The following is a 23,703-nucleotide window of genomic DNA, read 5'->3' as shown; positions in this document are numbered from 1 at the left end:
TAAAAAACTTTAACCACAATCAATGTCAATAATGAAATTAAAAAAAAATTACCACTGTGACACAAAAAAGTCTCATAAAAAGCTTTAATCTGTGACACAATCACCTTGTCAAAGTGTACCTTATTGTTATTTGCATGATTTTTGAAAACTCTTTGTATTTAAATTTTGTTACAGAGACACATACTATTTATGTCCACCTTAAATAAATATTTTTTATGCATCTATGTAGGTAATGTCATATACTGAGCTTGAACATGGATATCAAGGGTTGCGTCAAGCTGCTCATCAGCCACAATTTTATGTCGGCGATGACGGTAATCTCGTCCCAATAAGACCTCCTGTAAGTAAAAAGTAGGCTTGACGCTTTTATATCCATTCCTAGATTTTTGTATTACGAGTTTTTGTTCAATTCTTTACGTCGAGCTATAAATTCTGCGCGATCAAAATATATTTTTCCATATAAAAAAGCTGTATTGACCGAAAACCACTAAATTGGACACGTAGCATCCATTACAACGTAGTGCATTGCGCATATTAGGAAAACATATACTATTTCCTACAGAATAATAACTAAATACACATATTTTCGCAAAATCAATATTTCTATGTCAATATGAATAGATAAATCAACTGAGCTAGATTTTCAAAGCAAATAATTGATTACGCACAAATTGGCCACAGTTCAACAAACAATAGCCTCATTATAAAGACCACTGGTCATTGATTTACTATCAGTAACACAGAGGATATTAATAGCAACTGAATATTTTCTATATTTATGACTATAAAAGTTGTAATGACAATGACAAGTGAGGTAACACAACATGTTAATTTGTGTCAAGAATGTGTTAGTTATCATGTATATTTGTAACCAATCATTTGTGAGCTCACTCATGATACTTATCATGAAATTGTGTGTAATTATGATAGTGCTATGATTGTAAGTGATGGAGTGGCAGTGGCTTAAAGACTGGTGGCGTTTAAAAAGATGGAGAAATAAAAAAAAGAAGGAAGAAAGTGATGATGAGTTCTGTTACTGTGATGAATGTTTACCTGATGTGAGCTTTGGTTGAATTTATCATTGACAAACAAAATTACTTAACTTGCTTCTAATGTTTTCATCAAATTTTGGTGACCTTGCCAGTAATGTTATAATTAGATTATTAAAAACTTTGCATACAAATATAATAATATATATAACTCAATATTTTGGTCCATATATATATATTTTTTTTTCATAAAATATGTAAATTAACATAAATTATGTAGATAAACATACTAGAATTTTGGTATTAATATATTTTTTGATTACATAACAAAATAAATGTTTATTTACATATGTCATTGTTCATTTTCCTTGTACAAGTTTTAGTGGCCTTGTGGAAATTGTTCTGATTTTAAGTAAATTTGAGCAACTCAAACCAACCTTAGACAATTCTTGTTAATTAATTTAGGCAATTTAAAATAAAAATTCATGGATTTTAAATTATCATAGTATGTTTCAAGAGGCAGTTTTGATAAACTTCCGAATATTACATCTTTATCTTATGCAGTATATTTATGGAGATAAAAATTGAAGATTAAACCATACACTTCAACAAGTAATAGTGTTTTTAAGATATTCTAAGTATCACAAACATTACTAGTCGTTTTGAAAATCTTAAGAAAATAATTTTTTTAGGAAAAATTAATATGTGTATGTATTATATAGCTTTATATACAAAAACCCCAATGCCAAACAATGTTTACTTTTTTATGAGCTTCTATTTAACTTCAACTCAAATATTGATTATGGAGGCAATATTATTAAAACATTTAAATAAATTCACATAATAATAATAAAAAATATTAACATTGACATATGCAGTCCCGGGAGGCTATGAAAATACAACTATTTTTAGTCTCTGAAAGGAGCATAATATCTATTTGGTTTTTCAATTAACACAAAAGTAGACATCTAACTATGCTTACATTTTTATTTGAGCTTATTTTTGTGTATTAGTTTCTAACTTAAAGTTATTTATTATTTTTTATGTTGATCATTGAACATCTACATAATATAATAAATTTTTGAGAAATTGATGAAAATCTACTGGCTATGCACAAGTCTCTCGCACAAAAATGTATACTTTTTTGTATTGTTACTTTATTAACAATGGTGTGATTTATCACAAACAATTTAAAAGAATAAATAAACGCCAAATTACAATGATTCCATTGTTTTGTTAATGACTGTTATATATGTTGATTTCGTCATAATTGAGTAACTGAGTACTGGTCATATTGATGAATGATTGTCAAATGTGATGCATTACTTTTTTTTTTAAATATATTATCCACAAATTATGTTTTCACAGGGCGAGTTGGATCTGTGCGAGTCTATAGATCCGCATAGTGATGGCGGGGGCAAGAAAGTGGTGGTCGGCGTATGCGCCATGGCCAAGAAGTCGCAGTCGAAACCAATGAAGGAGATCCTCACCCGACTGGACGAATTCGAGTTCATTAAGATGCTCGTCTTCCCAGAGGAGGTTATCCTAAAGGTTCTGCTCAATATCTAACCTCTAGTGGAACAAAATAGCTTTACAAGCTTCGCATCAAGTATGTTGACATCACCTCGTCAAGAGTGTTATTTTGTTTCACTACTATACATTGCGATTTAAGAGATTTTCCTTATTAACATATTGACAATGAAAAACTATCTTCTTATAAATCTTCTTATATTATGTATAGTAAAGCACTCTAGCGCGTGATGCATGAATTTATTTAAAGCGTTCAATAATTGCGCTCGTATGAAACTGTTTTCATTTTACAGCGCTATACGCTTTATTTTTCCTTGATCGTATAACATGAAACTATTGAATATTATATCGTGTTTGCTTCTTTTGCTGGAGTTTTAACGTATTGGAAAGTTTTGAATGACGTAAGTTTTTAAAATTATAGAAGCCGGTGGAGGAGTGGCCGATATGCGATTGTCTTATATCGTTTCATTCCAAAGGCTTCCCTCTCGATAAAGCAATTCAATACGAAAAATTGAGGAAGCCGTATGTGATAAATAACCTTCACATGCAATATGATATTCAGGTAATTAACACTTCAGTTAATTAGTTAAAGTACTGCTAGCAATTACTCTACTTTTCGCAATCTTTTAATTTTACAGACGCGTATGTTAGACATTTATGTATAAATATACATAATTTAGTTATGTTTAGAATAAAGAAATGTTTATAATTTTTATGGGAGATTGACGAGCTAATGGTACAATTGATAGATTCACGTCTTCTACTCGAAAGTAAAAAAGAATAAATTATTATTATAATCATATATAAGATGATAGATAAGAGGCTTCGTTGGTCTAGTAGCAAGCAGTTAATATCCCATTGCTGAGGAAAGGCCTTCTCTCCCGTTTGAGGAGAAGATTTGGAGCTTATTCCACCACGCTGCTCCAATGCGGGTTTGTAGAATACACATGTGGCAGAATTTCAATGAAATTAGACACATGCACCTCACGATGTTTTCCTTTACCGTCAAGCACGTGATGAATTATAAACACAAATTAACTACATGAAAATTCAGTAGTGTTTGCCAGAATTTGAACCCACGATCATCGGTTAAGATTCACGCGTAGCAAACATATAAGGCAAAATATCTCTGGGTCCTGGGTTCAAACCCTGGGTCCGGTCAATTTAGTAATTGGGTTTTTTCAATCAAACAAATTCTCAGTAGCAGCCGGGGTATCTGAAAGTATGTAATGCTTTAGACGCCGTGGAAGTGTCAGATTTCCCGTCCCAACGGATTATAAGGGTCTGGGAATAGAAAGTATACTTGTGTTTTCGCGCACACTTGATGTTTAATATATATTCCATTGGGTGTGAAATCGGTCAGGAGGATAACATGGATGTGTTTAAACCCGAACATAGCAACACTAAGTCATAACGTTTTGCAGCGGACGAGTGGTACTAGGCCAGACAGGCTTGCAGAAACGCCACCAGATATATATTTTTACTTATGAAATATTTTTTACATTTTTGCCGTTTAAAATAGGAACAGCTTATTTGATATAGTTATATAGTTCATTATTGAACGTTTTGTGTCACAATTATTACAGGATCGTAGAAGAGTGTACGCTATTTTAGAAAACGAGGGCATAGAAATACCACGTTATGCCGTTTTGGACAGAGACTCGCCGGACCCGAAACGTATGTTCACTCTATGGTCTATGGTCAAAAATGTAAACGTATTCAATTATTCACACATAGATAATAAAATGTATGTATGTGTCACATGCTTACAGATCATGAGCTAGTTGAATCAGAAGATCACGTAGAAGTAAACGGGGTAGTATTTAATAAGCCATTTGTAGAAAAACCGGTATCGGCGGAGGATCATAACATTTACATATATTACCCGACATCCGCTGGAGGTGGGAGTCAGAGGCTATTCAGAAAAGTAAGTGTTCGTTTTGATCTCAACATACGCGATCGGCTTACCATCATCGTCATCATCATCAAAAGATCTAAGCTCGTTAAATGACTTTATTACTTGTCTTTATTATTATCAAGTTATTGTAATTTCTAGCTTAGATTATTTTATCCAATTACATAAATGTATATAATAATATTTACATAATGTATAGTCTCGTCGCTTCTCAATCACTCGTCATTGTCAGAGTACTTTGATATAACCGCTACCTTATTACACATTTGAGCATAAATTTTATCCTTATCGCAGACGGAGTAGCGGCTATAGTCCACATACTGTAGCTAAAATATAATGTTTTTATAGATCGGCAGTAGAAGCAGTATTTATTCTCCAGAATCAAGAGTAAGAAAGACGGGATCATTTATTTACGAAGACTTTATGCCGACTGATGGTGAGTTAGTGCATTTGGGATTAAGTAAAATAATATACAACTTACTTGAATGGACAAATTGTATATATTTCGTATTTATAGGGACAGATGTAAAAGTATACACAGTGGGTCCAGATTATGCCCACGCGGAAGCAAGGAAGAGCCCAGCGCTGGACGGCAAAGTGGAACGTGACTCGGAAGGCAAAGAGATTCGGTATCCGGTTATATTATCGAATCAAGAGAAACTTATATCCAGGAAAGTTTGCTTGGCATTTAAACAGACGGTGTGCGGTTTTGATTTGTTGAGGTAAGTTTCATTAATTTTCTAGAATGTTCTATGTACTCTATAAAAAACAAACGTGAAGGTTGAATATATGAATGTTAACTTTTTTTCAGAGCGAATGGCAAATCATTCGTATGTGACGTAAATGGTTTTTCATTTGTTAAAAATTCAAATAAATATTACGACGATTGCGCCAAAATTCTCGGTAACATGATATTGCGGGAGCTGGCACCCACGTTGCATATCCCATGGTCAGTGCCCTTTCAACTGGACGACCCCCCCATCGTGCCCACCACTTTTGGTAAAATGATGGAGTTGAGGTGCGTGGTGGCTGTCATCAGGCACGGGGACAGGACTCCCAAGCAGAAGATGAAAGTCGAAGTACGGCATCCGAGGTAATCATGTTAAGAAGTGTAACCGTTTAATTATTGTATGTATGTAATGTGGAAATGTTCAATTGAGATTATTGGTGAACCGTTTTGACAAAGATGTGGTTACACCTTTAGGTTACAATGTATTGTATGCTGTAATAATTTTGCTAGTATATTATATATATATATATATATATATATATATATATATATATATATATATATATATATTAAAATTGATACTACTAACATTATAAATGCGAAAGTTATTCTGTCAGTCTGTTTGTCTATTATACTTTCACGGTTAAACCGAACTAACTCACTGAACCGACTTTGATAAAATGAACACCAAGGAAGTTAAACCTATTTTTTTATATCTAACAAGTGACCAAACCACGCGGACGAGGTCGCGGGTGAAAAATATTTTACATAATTGACCGTGTCTAACTGGTAACTGCTCTAGTTGTAATTTTGCAGTGCTAGAGATCCCGTGGTGCTGGGTTTTCTCAGTAACAGCCCAGGCTTTGAAGTTTGATTTGTTTACACCACTCTGCCTCGGAGAGCACATACGTGAAATATCATACATACATAGACAACAATACTGTTGTCTCGTATCTCATACACATTAGACTCGTTAATCATTTTCATACACTTAATTATTGAGACTACTTTAAAGCTTTTTTTGGAATAGCTTTCAATGAGATTCAGTCTGTTATTATATATTTATAAATATAAAATTGGTTTCTACTTGTATTGACGTTGTTGATCTTAATACTCGATGATTTAAATTTAGATTTTTCGAAATATTCGAGAAGTACGAAGGGTTTAAGCGCGGGCACGTGAAACTAAAGAAACCGAAGCAGCTCCAGGAGATCCTCGACATAGCGCGCGCGCTGCTGGCCGACATACACACGCGCCACGCCGACCCCGAGATCGAGGAGAAGCAGGGCAAGCTGGAACAGCTCAAGAGTGTACTGGAAATGTTAGTGCGCCCTTGTGGAAGTGTTCAATTTAAGTCTTAAGTTTAGATACGAGCATAAGAAGTTTAATGTTAATATATAACTTTCCATGAATGCTATGGATTAAGCACCGTAAATAAATATTTGCTCGGTTTAAGGATTTTTTATTGTTATGTTAATGTCTAGAATCTTTAAGACATTTGTATATAGTGTGCTTTTTATAAATAAATAAGATGTCGCTTAGTTAGTTTTTCGAAATACTAGCTCAAAAAAGTTCTTGTCTGATCATCGCTGTTATTTTAGATATAGATTGTGTTTTAATTTTTTTTTAATTGACTGTATTTATGTAAATTATTATTATAATCTTACGTACGTTAGCTAAATTAATTTCGCAGTCTATGCTCTAAGAATGAATTTTCCCGATGTCGCAGGTACGGCCATTTCTCGGGAATCAACCGCAAGGTGCAGATGAAGTACCAGCCGCGGGGCCGCCCGCGCGGCTCCAGCTCCGACGACGGTAACGCCACGCACGGTCCGACACCACCTACCGCCTTCCGCCTACCGCTTACCACCGACCCTCCCGACGCGCTCGCTATGCACTGTGACTGTGTGATTTTTTTTATCATAATTAGTAAAAATATGCTCGCTTTACAGAAAACTAGTGTTTATAGAATACAAATTTCAACTATTTCACTATGCCTTTGTTTTTGTATTGTTGTAGAGTAATTATTAATTCATTGTAGACATGAATTACTCTACAACAATACAACATTACACACAGAATTTGCTCAGATTGTTGATTTGCAATTTTTTGTAGTGCAACATAGCCTAGATTAACATCAGTATAGGTATAAATAGTTGGTTTTCATACATTAAACCTGAACACATATAAAAAAAAAATATATACCATAACTATTATTAAAGACTGAAGCAGTCTTGTAAAACGCAATTAAAGTCATATTGCATAGCAAGTGTAATTTTTGTAGTAATTTATTTTTGCTTATTTTGAAAAGCAAACCACTAACAGCTTTATATATTATATTTTGATAAAAAAAATCTTTTATATACTGAACAACGAGCCTTGTCGCAGTAGGATGCGACGGAGAGCCGTCCCTGGTGCTGATCCTGAAGTGGGGCGGGGAGCTGACGCCGGCCGGCCGCATCCAGGCCGAGGAGCTGGGCCGCATGTTCCGCTGCATGTACCCCGGCGGGCAGGGCCGACACATTCCGGGTACGGGAACCTCTAAGCAGTGAACATAGCAGAAGAGTTAGACTCTCCTCCATCTAGAGAGTCTTCCAATTTTACTAAAAAAGAAAAAAAAAAGTTAGCTAGCTCACAATAGTTTTATATTATAATTTGGAAAATTAGGAATAATGTAGAGTAAGTCTCATAGAGTTTCATTAGAAAATAAACGAATTCTAGGCTGTTAACAAACACATGATCGAGGACACTTGGCCTTAATACTTGATGTACATATAAATTTATATCTGAGAATGAATCTCATGTCAAAAGTGTCATGTGATGTGTTCTCTCTGTGGTAACAGGCGAAGGCAGTACCCAAGGGCTCGGACTGCTGCGCCTGCACTCCACTTTCCGTCACGATCTAAAGATCTACGCGTCGGACGAGGGTCGCGTGCAGATGACGGCCGCCGCCTTCGCCAAGGGGCTGCTGGCGCTCGAGGGCGAGCTGACGCCCATCCTCGTGCAGATGGTCAAGTCTGCCAACACAAACGGCCTGCTGGATAACGACTGCGACTCGTCGAAAGTACAGAATATGTAAGTCCCCCGAGCGGTCCACAGTCGAAAGTTCGAGTTGCGAGTTTTTTTTATGGTACTGGGAGGCAAATCCCACCCGACGTTAAGTGGTCACCGTTGCTTGCCGACGTTTATGATCGGCGACGTAAGAAATATTCCCCATTCCTCGCATCGCCAATATGCCAGCTCGGGAACGAGGTCGTTACGTCTCCGTTTCCCCGGCCGGCGCGCGAGGCGCGGGCGGTGTAACGGGCGCGGGTTGCAGGGCGAAGGCGCGGCTGCACGAGGCCATGCAGGTGGAGCGCGAGTTCAGCGCGGAGGAGCGCGCGCGCGTCAACCCGTGCGCGTCGCTCAGCATCGCGGCCGCCATGGACTTCGTGAAGCACCCCGCGCGGACCTGCGCGCACGTGCACGCGCTCATCCGGCACCTCGTGCGCATCGTGCTCGCCAAGAGGGACGACCCCAAGACCAAAGGTGAGGTGCTCCGATGCCGATTGGCGCCATCATTCATTCTGAATACTTTGCAATGATGATCCTATTTCACTGATAAAATTGAGTAAGGACCTTCTTTAATTCTTTTTTTTCCGAAATAAAAAATAATATATTTTTATAATTTAAAAGAGATCCATTAATCATTCGTGTCAGTTATATTTGTGAAAACTACTTCGATGTGGGACGAGCATTAAAAAAAATATATGGAATTCTTTTGATTGATTCGTATGACGTCATCGTGGGTAGGAAAAAAGACATATACTGGTATCTAAACTCCGCGCGACAATTTTATTGATTTCTGAAATTATGTTGAGTTCGAATTGAATATAATTTGATATAAAATAAACAAGATTGACTAGAAAGGGTAGAACTTGTAGCGGCCTTATTAAAAGCAACTTTTACATTGGAGAAAGGGTAATCATGGTTACGTGTGCTTTGAGTTGAAAACTACACATTTTAATCGTTTGACTGAATTGGCCGTTCCTAGATACAATATTATACCACGGCGAAACTTGGGAGCTAATGGGTCGAAGATGGGGCAAGATCGAAAAGGACTTCTGTACGAAAAATAAGACGTACGATATATCTAAAATCCCGGATATATACGATTGCATCAAGTACGACTTGCAACACAACCAGCACACGCTTCAGTTCGACCAGGCCGAGGAGCTGTACATATACGCGAAGTACTTGGCGGATATTGTTATACCTCAGGTTAGTTAAAACATACTGGTGGTAGAGTTTTGTGCAAGCTCGTCTTGGTAGGTACCACCCACTCATCAGATATTCTACCGCAAAACGGCAGTACTCAGTATTGTTGTATTCCACTTTTAAGAGTGAGTGAGTCAGTGTAATTACAGGAACAAGGGACATAACATCTTAATTCTAAAGGTTGGTGGCGCATTGGCTATTTAAGCGATGGTTAACATTTCTTACAATGCCAATGTCTTTGGGCGTTCGTGACCACCATCAAGGTGGCCCATATGCTCGTCTGCCGTCCTATACGATACAAAAAAAAATGTTTAACATCACATTATTTCAATAATAATTGTTCTTAAATCACGTTTACAGCATTAAAACATAATGTTCTTAATAAATCAGCATTAACTGCTTCTTTGTCCAATAGCAATAGCTTATACGGTTGCAGATTCCGAACATTCTTTTTTCGAATTTCGAATTATGAATATCGGTCTGTTGTATAAATCGATTGAGTCTTTTTATTAAGTAATACTCAGGATAATGAGAGTGAGATAGAAAACTACACGTACACTACTCACGCACGCCTGTAATATAACCTATGAATGGCCTATAGCACTTGATCGGTGTTTGAGATACGATAGGGCATTAATCGTAAGTTCATGGATTTTGTTTTATCGTATAACGAACACTTGTTCGAAGGCGTGAGGTATATTTATGCAGAAATAACAATAAAATTGTATTAATGTAAGGAGACATCTTAAACCATATGTTAAACAAGATTCGCCTTCCCATACAAGTTTTCTTCCAAATAGTTATGTTCAATCAGTCAGTGCGGTAGTCATGGTGAAATTAACAAAAGTTTTTTTTTTTAATTTTATAATTACAATTTTGTAGTCAGATTTAAAATGATTAATAATTATTTTTAAGGAATATGGATTAACGATGCAAGAGAAGCTCACAATCGGACAAGGTATCTGCACACCCTTGCTCAAAAAGATACGAGCTGACTTACAGAGGAATATCGAGGAGTCGGGAGAAGAAAATGTCAATAGACTCAATCCGAGGTAAGAGTGTTTTGTGAATCTGGACGTATATTCTCCAGTATCGATATATTAGTGTCGAGTACGATTCATTTAATTCTTAACAAACTTTTCTGTAATCCATGCAACAAAAAATCTCAAAATTTTAGAAAAAAAACTATAATGAAATAAATTAAAACCTCAATACATATTAGAAAAATGTAACGCAATGAGTTCGATCAAAAAATATTAAATATAAAGTCACATCGGCTAGCCGTTTTATATTAAAAAGATAGACAGCCAAATGGCCCCCAGTCGGCGAGTGGTCACCTCCAGTAGACGGTGTAAGTGTAAGGCGCGCCCCCCGGGCAGGTACAGCCACGGCGTGTCGAGCCCGGGCCGCCACGTGCGCACGCGCCTGTACTTCACGAGCGAGAGCCACGTGCACTCGCTGCTCACCGTGCTGCGCTACGGCGGCCTGCTCGACGTGAGTCCGCACGCTACAGATGGGGTGGCGCTCTTCTATTGCACACGCCGTGCCATATATTCTGTTTCGCATGTATAAAATTTTATTGAAATATATAGTGTGATTAAAAAATCAAAACAGAGATGGAACACATAAACAAAGGTCGATGGTTTTGTGGTCTGTTTGAAACACGGTAGTGTAGAAATGAGGACGAAATAATTTCGAGCGGCTTCTGAGTAATTTCTTGATAAAAACGAAAATACTTTCTTTGATCTCTGATGATTTGCAGCTTTAGAACCTAACCACTCCTTTAACGAGAGTTATTGAGTAAAAAATACAAAAAAATGTATATTTATTTCGCATATCTTATATTCAAAATATTCATAATTTTGATTGTTTAGTTATTTCTCATCTTTATAACTTTTTTTATTTGTTGTTTGCACAGACGTGACGTGCTTTGGTATCTTAACTAACTTGCTGTTATAATAATAAAAGCGATTTACTTTTACATTGAATAGATTAAGGTAGGTAGTAAGTTATAGCCTATCTTATGTTCGTATACATTTTATATTGGTAAACATTTCTCAAATAAAAAAAACAATTTTAAAATTATAACAGGGTTTCACTATACCAATATAGACTTCGCCCTGAATTATATAAGATTTTTCATCTCAAATCATTTTAAATATATCTCATATGTAAAATAATATACAACGTCTTTGAACAAAGACGCACTTTGAGAAGATCTTGTTAATGTAAATGTACTGTGAGTAGGTGGTGAAGGACGAGCAGTGGAGACGCGCCATGGAGTACGTGTCGATGGTGTCGGAGCTCAACTACATGTCGCAGATAGTGGTCATGCTGTACGAGGACCCCACCAAGGACCCCTACTCGGAGGAGAGGTACATGATCGATTTATATCCAAGTAAATTTACCATTCATTTCCTTCCATTATAATTGATTTTCCATTTGGAAATTATTATAATTAGGTTCGATTTTTGACAGTCAGTTTGTGAGGAATGTTCGTGTGTGTGTGTTTTTATGAGCATGTGCATGTATGTAATAAATTTTGCTATCGCCTCCAAACCAATTCTTCAATGTCATGCGATACGTAATAATAATAGATTGATCAGCCGGAATGTATGGCTAATCATTTAATTGTATTAAAAGGTATATAAATAAGTAAGTAAGGTTTCTAAAATTTCTAAGTGAGTTTTTAATCGTTACTCGAGTACATTTTTAAAGTATGTATTTACCCTCGAAGATCTACCGCCAGGTTCCACGTGGAGCTGCACTTCAGTCCGGGCGTGAACTGCTGCGTGCAGAAGAACTTGCCGCCCGGGCCCGGCTTCCGGCCGCACAGCCGGAACCACTCCACCACCAACAACTCGGTACAACTCACCGTTCTCTTCTTCTTCTTCTTCTTCTTCTTGTGCCTCTTCACTACTGGAAGTTGGCCGTCAGCTCAGCGAATTTTTCGCTCACCTTTCTCACACCCCTCATTGCGTTGCTTCTTTTAGTTACTTTATATGTATTTAAAAAATATATGTAAATTATTTCTTTGTATATTTTTTATAACAATAAATTTTAGTTCTAAAGTAATAAATATAACTGTGTACTTAGCAATCAATATATAAACACAAGGTAAAAAAATATATAATGAAAAAGTTTCATCGGACATGTAAATGTGAGCAGTGTGATGAAAGCTCCAAACCTTCCTTTTAAAGGGAAAGCGGACCTTTGCCCAGCAGTGGGACATTCACAGGCTGTTAAGTTACTTATTACTAAATGTATTTAAATTGCTAATAATAGTTATAGATATTATTTTTATTATAATCTTAGAATTAACGTATTAATTGTAATATTATATCGTTTGTTCAATATCAGAGTCCGTCAGACGAGGTGAAGTGTATAGAAGAAGAGGGTGAAGATGATCAGATGGCCAGCCAAGAAACCTTACAACCCGTGAGTTGAAATATTTAAAATACCTCCTCATTGTTATATTGTTATATATTTTGAAACAGATGCTAAAATCGTTTCTATACAAGACTATATATATCAACCGTAATATTGTTTGTTTAAATTTTGGGAAATTAGAAATTATTAATAAGTAGCAATTGTAAACAACTTTACGGAAAATTTATTTTACATTTTTTAACACTTAAACTTTTTAAAATAGAAGTTATTTATCGACAAATGTTTCCAGGACAATTTGGACGAACTGGACAATACATTCTCACCCAATAAATCGTCGAAGTCAAAGCTGAGACCGTCTGATCCCATACCTATTTGGTATGTAACCCTTTGTTACAGGTACATTTTTTGTTTTTAATTTATATTTGCCGTGGTGATATTATGCCAGATCCACCAACCTTCTGCTGTACTGAGACCAGGGCTTTTTTTTACAAAAATATCAAAATTTAATTTCCAACAATTAGACAGTTTTAACGATTAGCAATTCCCGTTTTAAGGAAATAACTAACATTCCTATTTTACCCTCCAATTAAGCTTAAAGATTGTGTTAGTAGTGGGGATGACAATAGTACAAAGAGGTAAGACCGAACCAGCGACTTTTTCATCGCTAGGCCCGTTAGCCATTGTGCTTCATAATAAGTTCCCAATAGAAAACTTATTCAGCAAATAAATCCAGATATTTTTACACTGATTGCAATATAAATTACGTACATCTGTTTTAAAATTAATTTATTGCAAATCTTATAATCTCCATTTGCCTTAGTCAACAAATATTTACAATACTTGCGTAATTCTACATCTCAACTAATGCAGTTAACGACGTCATATGTTTACATTGACAATAGTACATTATTTAATTTGTAAGCAAGATGGTATATTAACAAATATTGTCTATGATTTTATCCTTGAGTTTAAACAAAGCAAATATTTTATTTGTCAGGCAATATTGTATATTAACTCATTATATCCCCGACTTTTCATGTGTATAAACAAATATTATTATTTAATCTCCAGCCCGAATGCATTTCACCAATCCTATTCTAAACATATATATTTCATTGAGATGTGACTAATCATAGACTTTTGGTTTAGATTAAGATTACTGATGGAAGTAGAGAATTTTACCTGGTGGCTTTGTCCGTACCGTCTGGGTGGGTACCACCCACTCATCAGATATTCTGCCGCGAAGCAGCAATACTTAGTATTGTTGCGTTCCGGTTTGAAGGGTGAGTGAGCCAGGGTAACTACAGGCACAAGGGACATAACATCTCAGTTCCCAAGGTTGGTCAGTGGTGCATTGGCGATGTAAGGATTGGTCATTATTTTTTACCTCGCCAATGTTTATGGGTAGTGGAGACCACTTACCATCGGGTGGCTCATTGCTCGTCCGCCTACTTATAACATAAAAAAAGACGAAGTAACAATTGTGCAGTCGTAATGATAAATAATAATTGATGTATAAATTTTTAATGGAGTCTATTTCACTTTCTATGGAGAGACCGACCTGCACTTTCGGAGATATGACGCCAAGCTGACCAAATCCATTACGGTTTTTGTCATACTTTTCTATACATATACCTTTAAAAGTAATTGGATAAATTGGTAATAGTTCGCTTCAGACAGGCTTTAATTGTAACTCTCCAGCAACCTGCACTACACGGTGAGCGGGCACGAGGCGTCGGCGCTGGCGGCGCGGCTCAGCGAGGAGCTGCGCGCCGACCCACCCGTGAGTTACCTGACCCTTGGTCTTGGTGTTGGTTCGATATTAATTGAAGCGTAGTAGCAAACGTAAACCCTCCTTGCGCTGTCGACCACCTAATTATAGTCTGGAGGTCTGTAACTCAACTCGGAATCTGCTCAATGAATCAGATCAGATGAAGGATAGTTACTATATTATAGATAATGACGTAAGTAAAACTGGTTTGTGTAAAAAAAATATATAGGTTTTATATTATTAATATTACTATTTTTTCCACTAGTAAATACAAAGTTATTTCTAATTTTTTTTAAAACATTCGTTTATTAGAGGGAGGAAAAAGAAACAAAAGATGTCGAAGAGCCGCAGCCGCGTGCGCGCAGCTACGACCAACACAAACAGACGCACGACAATGGTAAGAGAGAAACACACACACACACATTGCATTGCCCCGCTCGGATTGTTCGCGTGTGAGTTTTGCCGACTAACAATACGGTATGATGAAAATGTCCAACAAAATACTCGTACTTTAGAAGTGTTTCAGTTTAGATAATTAATCTCATTGTCAGTTAATATTTAAAAAATATAGTTCAATTTAAAAGTCTTGTAAACGATAAAAAAAGGTAACGAAAATTGTGAAAAAAATTATTGATTTTTTTTAAGATTTTAAATTGAAGGTACTTTAGACGATATTCTCTAAAGTTCTATATATTGAATTTTAATGAAATTGACGCATCAATTATTTGAACTGGCAACACTAACACTTTAATTACAATACTAAAACAAATTAATATTTGATTGTGTAACGTGTGCAGTACAGCTAGGACTATAACGCTATAGTTAAGCTGCGTCTTCACCTTCGTGTTAGTTGTCAAAACTTGTGCGAAAACAATTTGTTGTTTTCAAATGGATGGACAACCTCATATTGTGTGGGTAAATAGAATTATGTCAATATTGCCATATATAGTTAGGGTGGTGTTTTATTTATTAAATAATCAAAGGCTTCGGAATAATATCACTGTTGCATAATAAGTCAAAGTTTTAAATAGTGATAAATTGCAGAAAGTACTAAAAGACAAGCAGTAATAATCGTACCTTATATTATTATTAAAACGAAATTCTAAGCGTTTCTTTTTTCATAATTAATTTATTTAAATATGCGGTTTGTTATTTGCGGCTCTATATTTATAGTATTTTACGAATGTAGCGCCCCGTATCAAAGTTCAGAGATATATTTAACAGTTTATATACTTAAGTTTCATATTTCTTTTTGGTGAAGGAAAATTTGCATGAAATTCTTTGTCAATCTTATTTCTTACATCAAATGGATTTATCTATTTCGAATGCAGTTTCAGTTAATTACCTGAATGTAATACGTTTATTTTTATAATGTTGTGTATTCTTTTACTTGTGTATTTTGGAGTGTGTAGAAACATCGCCCCGGCAGCGCACCGCTGCCGAGTTGAGCTCATTCTGGCCGGTGATTTTGTGTGTGTTTGCGTTGCATTCTTGCTCCTCGCGAATGTGTGTGTCCGTTTGACTATTGTTTGAGTTTTGCATGATCTGTTTAACCAATAACCAATAATACGAGTTAAACGAGCATTAAACGTAAGTTTCCGTCGCTATTCTCCTCCCTCGGTCACATGCGTGTGAAAGGGAGAGGAGTATAGTGACTAGAGACTGACGTTTGGCCGAACAGTCGTCAACCGCCGCACACAGTGGGTTTTGGATCTCATTTCGATCGCGGTCTGTCGCAGTCTCACCATCGACACGCTTCGAGGCACACGTCTATTGTCTATCTATATATAATTATATATGTATATATAATATACTTATTAAGAATATGTTTTATGTATTCTATCCTTTCTTCTTCTACAACGAGACACTAATATATTTTCTTTTTATCACTACCCCGTCTCTAACGATACCCCTCTCGCAACCGCCATGTAACCGTCTGTCGCATCGCATCGTATCGTATCGCTCGCGTAACCCTCACGATCAGATCCACCCGCACTAACGTTCTCCCCACCCCCGCCGACCCCGACCCCTCCGACGCCGCTCGTGAACGTCGAGGGCGTCGAGTCATCCACTAACGAGCTGCCGCTGTCCGCGATAACGTTCGGGGGCCGCTCGTGGCCGCAGCTGGCCGCGCCCGAGGGCCCGGGCGGGGGCCCGGGTGGGGGCCCGGACGGGGGCCCGGCCTGTAGCGTGTGGGGCGCAGGGCGGCGCCAGCGGCACAGCATCGCCGGCCAGATGAGCTACCTCAAGATGTTGGGGCTGGGCGCGCGCGGGAAGCTGTCCGGCGCCGCCGGCCTCTTCAGCACCGCCGTCATCTCCGGCTCCAGCTCGGCACCCAACCTGCGCGTCATGATACCCACCGCCACCTCGAGCAACAGTACGTTTGCATCAATCATTGCCCATACACATTTCAGTGTGTGAACATAAATGCAACGCCGTCATATTTAAGATTCTTTAAATATGACATTATTTGAAGCTTATCAAAATAATTTGTACTTTATATTACTCTTATGCCCCGGCAAATAGATAAAATTTGATAATAATTACAAATGAAATATTTATACAACGAAAATAGAGTGTGAGTAATCGAGTGTCCGAATGTAACCTCCCAGCGGCCCTGGAGGGCTTCGGCGGCGTGCCGAGCATCCGTCCGCTGGAGACGCTGCACAACGCGCTGTCGCTGCGCCAGCTGGACGCCTTCCTGGAGCGCGTCACGGCCGCGCCCGTGCTGCGGGGCACGCCGTGCGCGCCCAAGCAGCCGTCGCCCACCAACAGTAACCGCCCGCACACCTCTTTGTGACTAACTTCGCCCTTGTATCGAAGAGTTATATATTTTCTTTCCGTTCTACCCGGTACATTATTTTCACTCTTCGAGGGCAAATTGTCTTATCGCAAATTAATTTCAAAATCACACTTCAAACTGAGTATAGCTCCTGAACTGATAAAATCCCTATGTTTATTTTCACTAACATCATTAAACGAATTCGAATCGTTCCCGAGAAGTCGATGGTCACGTTTAACTCGTCCCAGGCGTGGGCTGGAGCGGCCCGTCGTCGCTGATGTCGTCGTCGTGCGAGCTGCCGAGCGGCCTGTCGTCGGCCGGCCCGTCGTCGCCCAACTCGAATTACGCGTCCAATTCAGACACTAAGAACAACTCTTCGGAGAGGTAAAACGACTGACTCGATCGAAACACCCGAAGTGCATGTGTGAACAGATGTGTAAACGGAGGACACACACTTAGCGGCTCAAATTATTAGTGTTTGACTTTCACTTGCAAAACTTAATTATGTCTTCCGAATGTCGTTGCACAAAGCAAGGCGACCGCTCCCAAATCGGAATAACTTCGAGAGACTTTAATAATAAAATATACGGTCTCGATTTACAAATTGGCAAACATTAATTTGACTTTAATTCGGAATACTTTCTTAAGATCCGACAATGCTCATTGTTTGATTGCTGCCAGCGATGAAATTGCAAATTTAAAGCTTTTGATTTTGTTTTAAATAGAAACTCACATAAAAATCATTTTCATATAAATAATTATTTTGTTTCTCTCACTGTTTTTTTTTTTGTACATACATACAGCATCGACTTGATCGTAACATCCTCAGATTTACTCGACCGTAATATACAAATACAATGTAATATTTTATCTGAATCGTATCCAATCCATTAATCGAATACATTATCATATGGAAGTTTTTCAATAACTGACGACGAGCACACGACGGAGCCCTCGGGAGGAGTCGCGCAATGTAACGTTATGGATTCCAGTAGCAATTGGAGTAGAAATGTGGCGAGCAAACTCCCCGAGTGGGAGGGGGAGGCGGCCACGCTGTGCGCGCTCACCGCTGGCCTGCTCGCGGGCGCCGCAGGTACCGCCGACACTCCACCTACCACTCACCACCCCGTGCGCATCACACATGACATTAACAAAGCACATAAAACACGAAATTATGCGAATACGTAGGAGGTATACTGCGATAGATTTTGGGGTTATTGTACGCTCAACGCACGGGCTCTTTACCTGTGGTAGTTACATAATCTACAATTCTACACCTACTATCTAATACCGTAGTTGATTCGGGTAACAGCTCGTTATATAACGCACCTATCCCCGCTTCACATTGTACTTGTTTAACACCATTTCGTATCGAACATTATGTATATGGTTGCATATGTAAACTCCAAGACTTTTTTAAATATGGTGACGTTTTCATTGCAATGAAAAATTCTTATATAAATTCATAATAGTAAAGTAACTTATCATAGGAAGAAATGACAGAGTCGTTGCAAGTGATTTGTGGTTTAATTGTAGTTACTATTTCACAAATAAACTTTACTAGAAACAATAATTCCGTATTACGAATAATATAATATGAAATGTAAAGTTTTTATATCAACGATTTAATGATTAATTCGATGTAAATCGAAATGGTGTTTTCTTGCTGATTTAGTCGGCTAAAAAAAAAAGTCAATCGAGGTGAAGTATTTTACTATACGGTAATATTATATTAAACACGTTTCTCGTTATAAAATTTTTGTCTGTCTATTATACGCATCATATCATTATTCATAGCACGCTGAACAGCATTGTTCATAATAATTTTACTGTTCATGCATGTTGCAAGATTTATATTTATTATTTGATTCAATCTGTATAGAATATAAGTAATTCTATGGCATGTTTAAAATGTTGCTTAAAGATACAATATTTAGGATAATCTCATGTAATAGTAGAACGCTTCAGACGTGTCTCTGGTCGCGCAGGTTCGTCTATTAGCGGCGACGTGACGCCGGTGTCGGCCACCTCGGAGCTTGAGTTCAAAAGCAACGAGGCCACCACCGGCTCTATCACGGATCACGACCTGCTGGTAACTCTTATACGTACACTATATACAATATTGTAACCTTTAGCCACTTCCGTTCTATTTATTATTTAAGTCAATTGGTTTTAGTTTTGCTTGGTAGTAAGGTATGTAGGTACCACCCGCTTATTAGATAATGTATCGTCAAAGAAATACTTAATATTGTTATGTTCCGGCTTAAAATGTAAGTCAATGTATGTATAAAGTGACCACTTACCACCAGATGGCGTATTTGCCTGTCGTCAACCTATTTTTAAAATAAAAACCACTATACTTTCGGGTGATTTGCGTTTCTTTATTATCTGTCAATGAGAGCGTGGATATACATATATATGGCAAATACTCATTTTAATGGTCAAAAATATATCTCTTTAGTGTGTAAGCCAATCGTAGGATGAGGATCCTAATAAGAGTCTCTCTTCTTAGTGAAAAGACAACTTTAATTATTATCTTGTTACAGAGTGCTGAGGGTGAAGACGACGAAGAGACGTTGTCAGTGGATGCCTACTGTTCTTCGATGAAAGTCATTAAGAATGACCTCACCCTTCAAGTCTCCGAAAATGTGACGAAAGTAGACAGCAGCGAAGATTCCACGAGCACCGTACCCATCGATTTGTACGGCCTCAGCTTCCAAGAGACGAAGGAGACATTCTACAAAGAAATGCCTTCAAGTAGTAAAAATTTTAACATAGAGAGTGATATTAAAAATAAATGTACAAAAGATCGTTTACAGTACATTAGTAATTTAGATTCGTTGAATTTACAAAGTAAAGACAGCAAAAATGTATCGAAACAAGATGATGAACTTAACAATGCGATTAGAAGATATAGTGATAGTTGTGCTCAGAAAAGTAATCTCAACGTGCAGACAGCCGTCTTGGGGAGTAGATTCACGACGACATTAGTATCGGAAGATTCGCTTTTGGCGACTTCGTCTAGTGACAGTAAGTCGAACAATAACATGGTAGACGCTCCAGATGGATCCCCAGCAGTTGCGCCGCTACTCACTAAAGCAAAAACTAGTAACGTTAAGCCCGGGTTTACTATCAATGAAAAAAAGAATAGTTAAGTTAAAGAATCGTTCAGAAATGTATTTATGAAAACTAATTATTGTTTTTGACATTATTGTATCACTTATTTATAGTCTCTTTTTATGAAGCTTTTATCGATGTCTTAAAATTACACTTCTTTATATAATGAATGAGAGTAAGATATAAATAATAATACAGTAAATAGTTAAATGTGATATACAATTTTCAGATTATGAACATGAACCTGTCATCTTCAGAGACACTGTGTGATATTGTGCATTAAGTTTTCCGCTTGTCCATTAATTATTGAAAAACTGTAGACTAGATAAGAATTTTGAAACAATATATTTGACATATTCAAAAATATTTTTTATTATTATTATTACCCATCACATAGCATTATCCCAATTTAAAAATAATTTTATTTCTTCATTTAATTTCAGTGCATCGCTTTAAATTAAAGAATGAACTGTTAGGTTTTAAAGAATTAACTAGTAAGACACAGAGACTACATAGTCCTTTCCTATACCTACAGGACTGTGACTTTAATGTTAATATCCCTCTGGTTAACGACAATTTGATCTTTTTCCTATTCATAAATTATATATGTAATTGTAAAAATGTATATATAATTCTCACTAAAGAAAATTACGGCTTTCCAAGCCGAATCTCTGCAGAGCATCACTGATTCCGAGGAGAAGTAATATCTTATTTCTCGATATGTTGCTATATTATTGACGGTGTAGCTTAATGTTTCTTGAATACATGTACAAATATATGCAATACTTCTCAAAGCATGCGACAACTTTTGCAGGGATAGCACCTCTTATAAAATATGGTGCATGGAAGAAATCACAAAATGTTTTTGGCTATTGCTTATCAAAGCAATCAAAAGCTTTGGATAAACCACTATCTAAAGCATTTGATTATGTAATACAGGTGAAGCTGTCACATAGCCTAAAACACAATACTAAAGGTAAAGCTCTTCAAGTTTAAGTAAAAAATTCAACAAATTGTTTTCATTCTAGTCATCTGAAAATCTGTATTAAAAAATGTGTTTGCAAGGATGTAATTTGGTTCTTTTTCTACTTTTTAGGTCTATATAATTATAAATGTACTTCCTTATTATTTCAAATGTATTTATAATATTGTATTGTTTGTTGACAATACTTGCTTTATCAAAAGTCAGAAAACACTAAGTAAGAGTTATGACAATGTAAATAATGCATTATCTCTGATATACAATTGGTTTATAACAAATATTTAATTTTATATGCCAATTCTATAACTGAAAATTTTCAAACTTTAGGGAAACTATAAGAAAACGAAAAATATTAAATTACTAATTTTTATTTAACCCAAATAAAATAATTTATAGCTCACAATGAACTAGCTTAGCTTAAACTTAAAACAATGACCAGTCCGTACATCACTTTATAATACAATATTCAAAACTTACTATTGAATGCTTTCTTTCATATAAACAGCAAAATATTAACACACTACAGCCATTACCATATAAAGTATCTACTAAATAAGCAACACCTGAACAATTTCTAGATACTTTTGTATATGTAGGTTTAAAACTTCCTAGAAATATTTAAATATCACAAATATAAAAAGAGATCATAAGGTTTAAGACCTTAAAGCTTTAGCTGTGATAAAAAAGCTAATTTTAAACTTTAATGCAGATAGTAACTAATCTGATTTTAAAGAAGAAATTTTTGGTGTTTTATTGATTAATGACATAAGTGTATTGAAAATTCCTCTCTGCTGAATACCAGGCCATAGAAGAACAACTGTAGAAAATATATACAGCAGGAATATGTTATTTATGGACGAAGCCATCCATGCCAAGGTGCACAGCATGCTGATTGATATTATGTAATACTGAAAATTAAAAAAAGTTAAATATATTCACATAGGCGAGCATATTGTAACAAACATTAAAGCACAGTTTAAAACACAAAACTTACCATTGAAGGACTATTCTCTCGCATCGAATAAAATGCTTTGATGTTTCCTAATAATTTGTTGTAATGTATTACAATGCTTCTACAAATATCTTCAAAAAGTTTCTCCTTTTGGCCTGTCCAAGAATTTGGACCACAAATAGTATTGGATATTATTGGAACTATAAAGTCAACGAAATTTAGTATCAGCCCAACAACTGCAAATGTCGCTAGGGTGTTCATATCCATAAGCCAGATTGATAAAAATAAAATAGACACTGAGGCAAGTATAGCACAAGGATGCCATTGCTGTTCCCATAATAGTACCGATTTTAAGGGTAAAAGAGCCATGCGCCAACCTTCCAAAAGCCTTTGCACTTTTTTTACTTGCTGATCCTAAAATACAAATTTCAACTTCATAACTTACATTATTAAAATATATTTATTATTTTAAATATTTTAATAGCGCACCATGTAGTATAAATGGAATAATATTTTTTTAATAAAGTCAATACCTGAACCAATTCTGCCATTTTGGTAGAAAGTTATAAACGAATGTTCAAAACGGTTTTTACTTTATATTGGAGATTACTCCTATGAATAGTACAAATGAGAAACAGTAAAAAATGGAAAAGACGACGCTCAGACTGACCAAGATTCAAATTAGATTTTTTACTATCTGTCAAAGTAAGACAAAGAAATTATGACAATCACATTTTCATATTCGAGTATTACGAGCTTTAAAAAATATTAAATTAAAATTACACGATCTATTTTTTTTAATGAATATGAATAAACTCAAGAAATGGAATCGTGTATCCCTTTACATTTTAAATGCGTCTTACTTTTTATTATATAGACTAGAAAATTAGAAATTCTAAATTTATGGTAGCATGGCTATAAAATATAGCTTTATAGTACCTCTAATATAGTAGAGGTACTATAAAGTTAACAATAAATTGTAGATAAGTAGTTATTAGAAACGTAGTGATTGTTACTCTTTGGCGTTTAGTTTCTGCAAAATATGTAATTTAATTATAGGGTTATAAAAAGCACTAATTAATTCTCGAAGCGGATTCTATAGAGTGCAATAAGTGGCTTTTATTATTGGCGCTACGCTAAAAATTATATGCTATTATTTTAATATACAACATATTTACTTATATATATATATATATATATATATATTAGTATAAACTAATAAGTATTATATAATCTAGTTACATAGGCTTATTTAACTATTAACACTTATTTGACATAAAAACCGGCA

At 36.2% G+C, this 23,703-nt stretch overlaps 2 protein-coding genes across 8 annotated transcripts; one reads left to right on the top strand and one right to left on the bottom strand.

Moving 5' to 3' along the window:
* The first annotated feature begins 84 nt into the window (after positions 1 to 84).
* On the top strand, positions 85 to 20,843 carry LOC126770135 (inositol hexakisphosphate and diphosphoinositol-pentakisphosphate kinase). Of its 7 annotated transcripts, none has more exons than XM_050489318.1 (28): positions 85 to 340; positions 2,358 to 2,528; positions 2,941 to 3,081; positions 4,106 to 4,196; positions 4,292 to 4,446; positions 4,783 to 4,870; positions 4,952 to 5,156; positions 5,246 to 5,527; positions 6,297 to 6,485; positions 6,894 to 6,994; positions 7,556 to 7,693; positions 8,008 to 8,239; positions 8,484 to 8,692; positions 9,198 to 9,424; positions 10,337 to 10,473; positions 10,801 to 10,915; positions 11,669 to 11,796; positions 12,159 to 12,285; positions 12,782 to 12,859; positions 13,101 to 13,207; positions 14,513 to 14,594; positions 14,895 to 14,979; positions 16,567 to 16,959; positions 17,195 to 17,356; positions 17,613 to 17,748; positions 18,282 to 18,457; positions 19,353 to 19,456; positions 19,911 to 20,843. In XM_050489318.1, exons 1-28 carry the CDS (start codon positions 233 to 235, stop codon positions 20,517 to 20,519), a joined length of 4,776 nt encoding a protein of 1,591 aa, XP_050345275.1. In that variant the 5' UTR covers positions 85 to 232; the 3' UTR covers positions 20,520 to 20,843. The 7 variants fall into 7 exon arrangements, with proteins under 7 accessions (XP_050345275.1, XP_050345273.1, XP_050345276.1 ...); XM_050489316.1 differs by having other exon boundaries at positions 2,358 to 2,540; XM_050489319.1 differs by lacking the exon at positions 85 to 340 and adding an exon at positions 788 to 814 and having other exon boundaries at positions 2,358 to 2,540.
* A 972-nt stretch (positions 20,844 to 21,815) lies between these two features.
* Positions 21,816 to 23,126, bottom strand: LOC126770140 (ADP-ribosylation factor-like protein 6-interacting protein 1). The gene is made up of 3 exons (XM_050489326.1): positions 22,949 to 23,126; positions 22,458 to 22,829; positions 21,816 to 22,371 (listed from the first exon to the last, which is right to left on the bottom strand). Exons 1-3 carry the CDS (start codon positions 22,964 to 22,966, stop codon positions 22,180 to 22,182), a joined length of 582 nt encoding a protein of 193 aa, XP_050345283.1. The 5' UTR covers positions 22,967 to 23,126; the 3' UTR covers positions 21,816 to 22,179.
* Positions 23,127 to 23,703: the final 577 nt, after the last annotated feature.

The sequence above is a fragment of the Nymphalis io genome, chromosome 8, assembly GCF_905147045.1.
Source record: "Nymphalis io chromosome 8, ilAglIoxx1.1, whole genome shotgun sequence".
In the NCBI taxonomy this organism is placed as follows: domain Eukaryota; kingdom Metazoa; phylum Arthropoda; class Insecta; order Lepidoptera; family Nymphalidae; genus Nymphalis; species Nymphalis io.
Note: the sequence above shows the minus strand (reverse complement) of the source record. Positions and strands in the feature narration are given on the sequence as shown.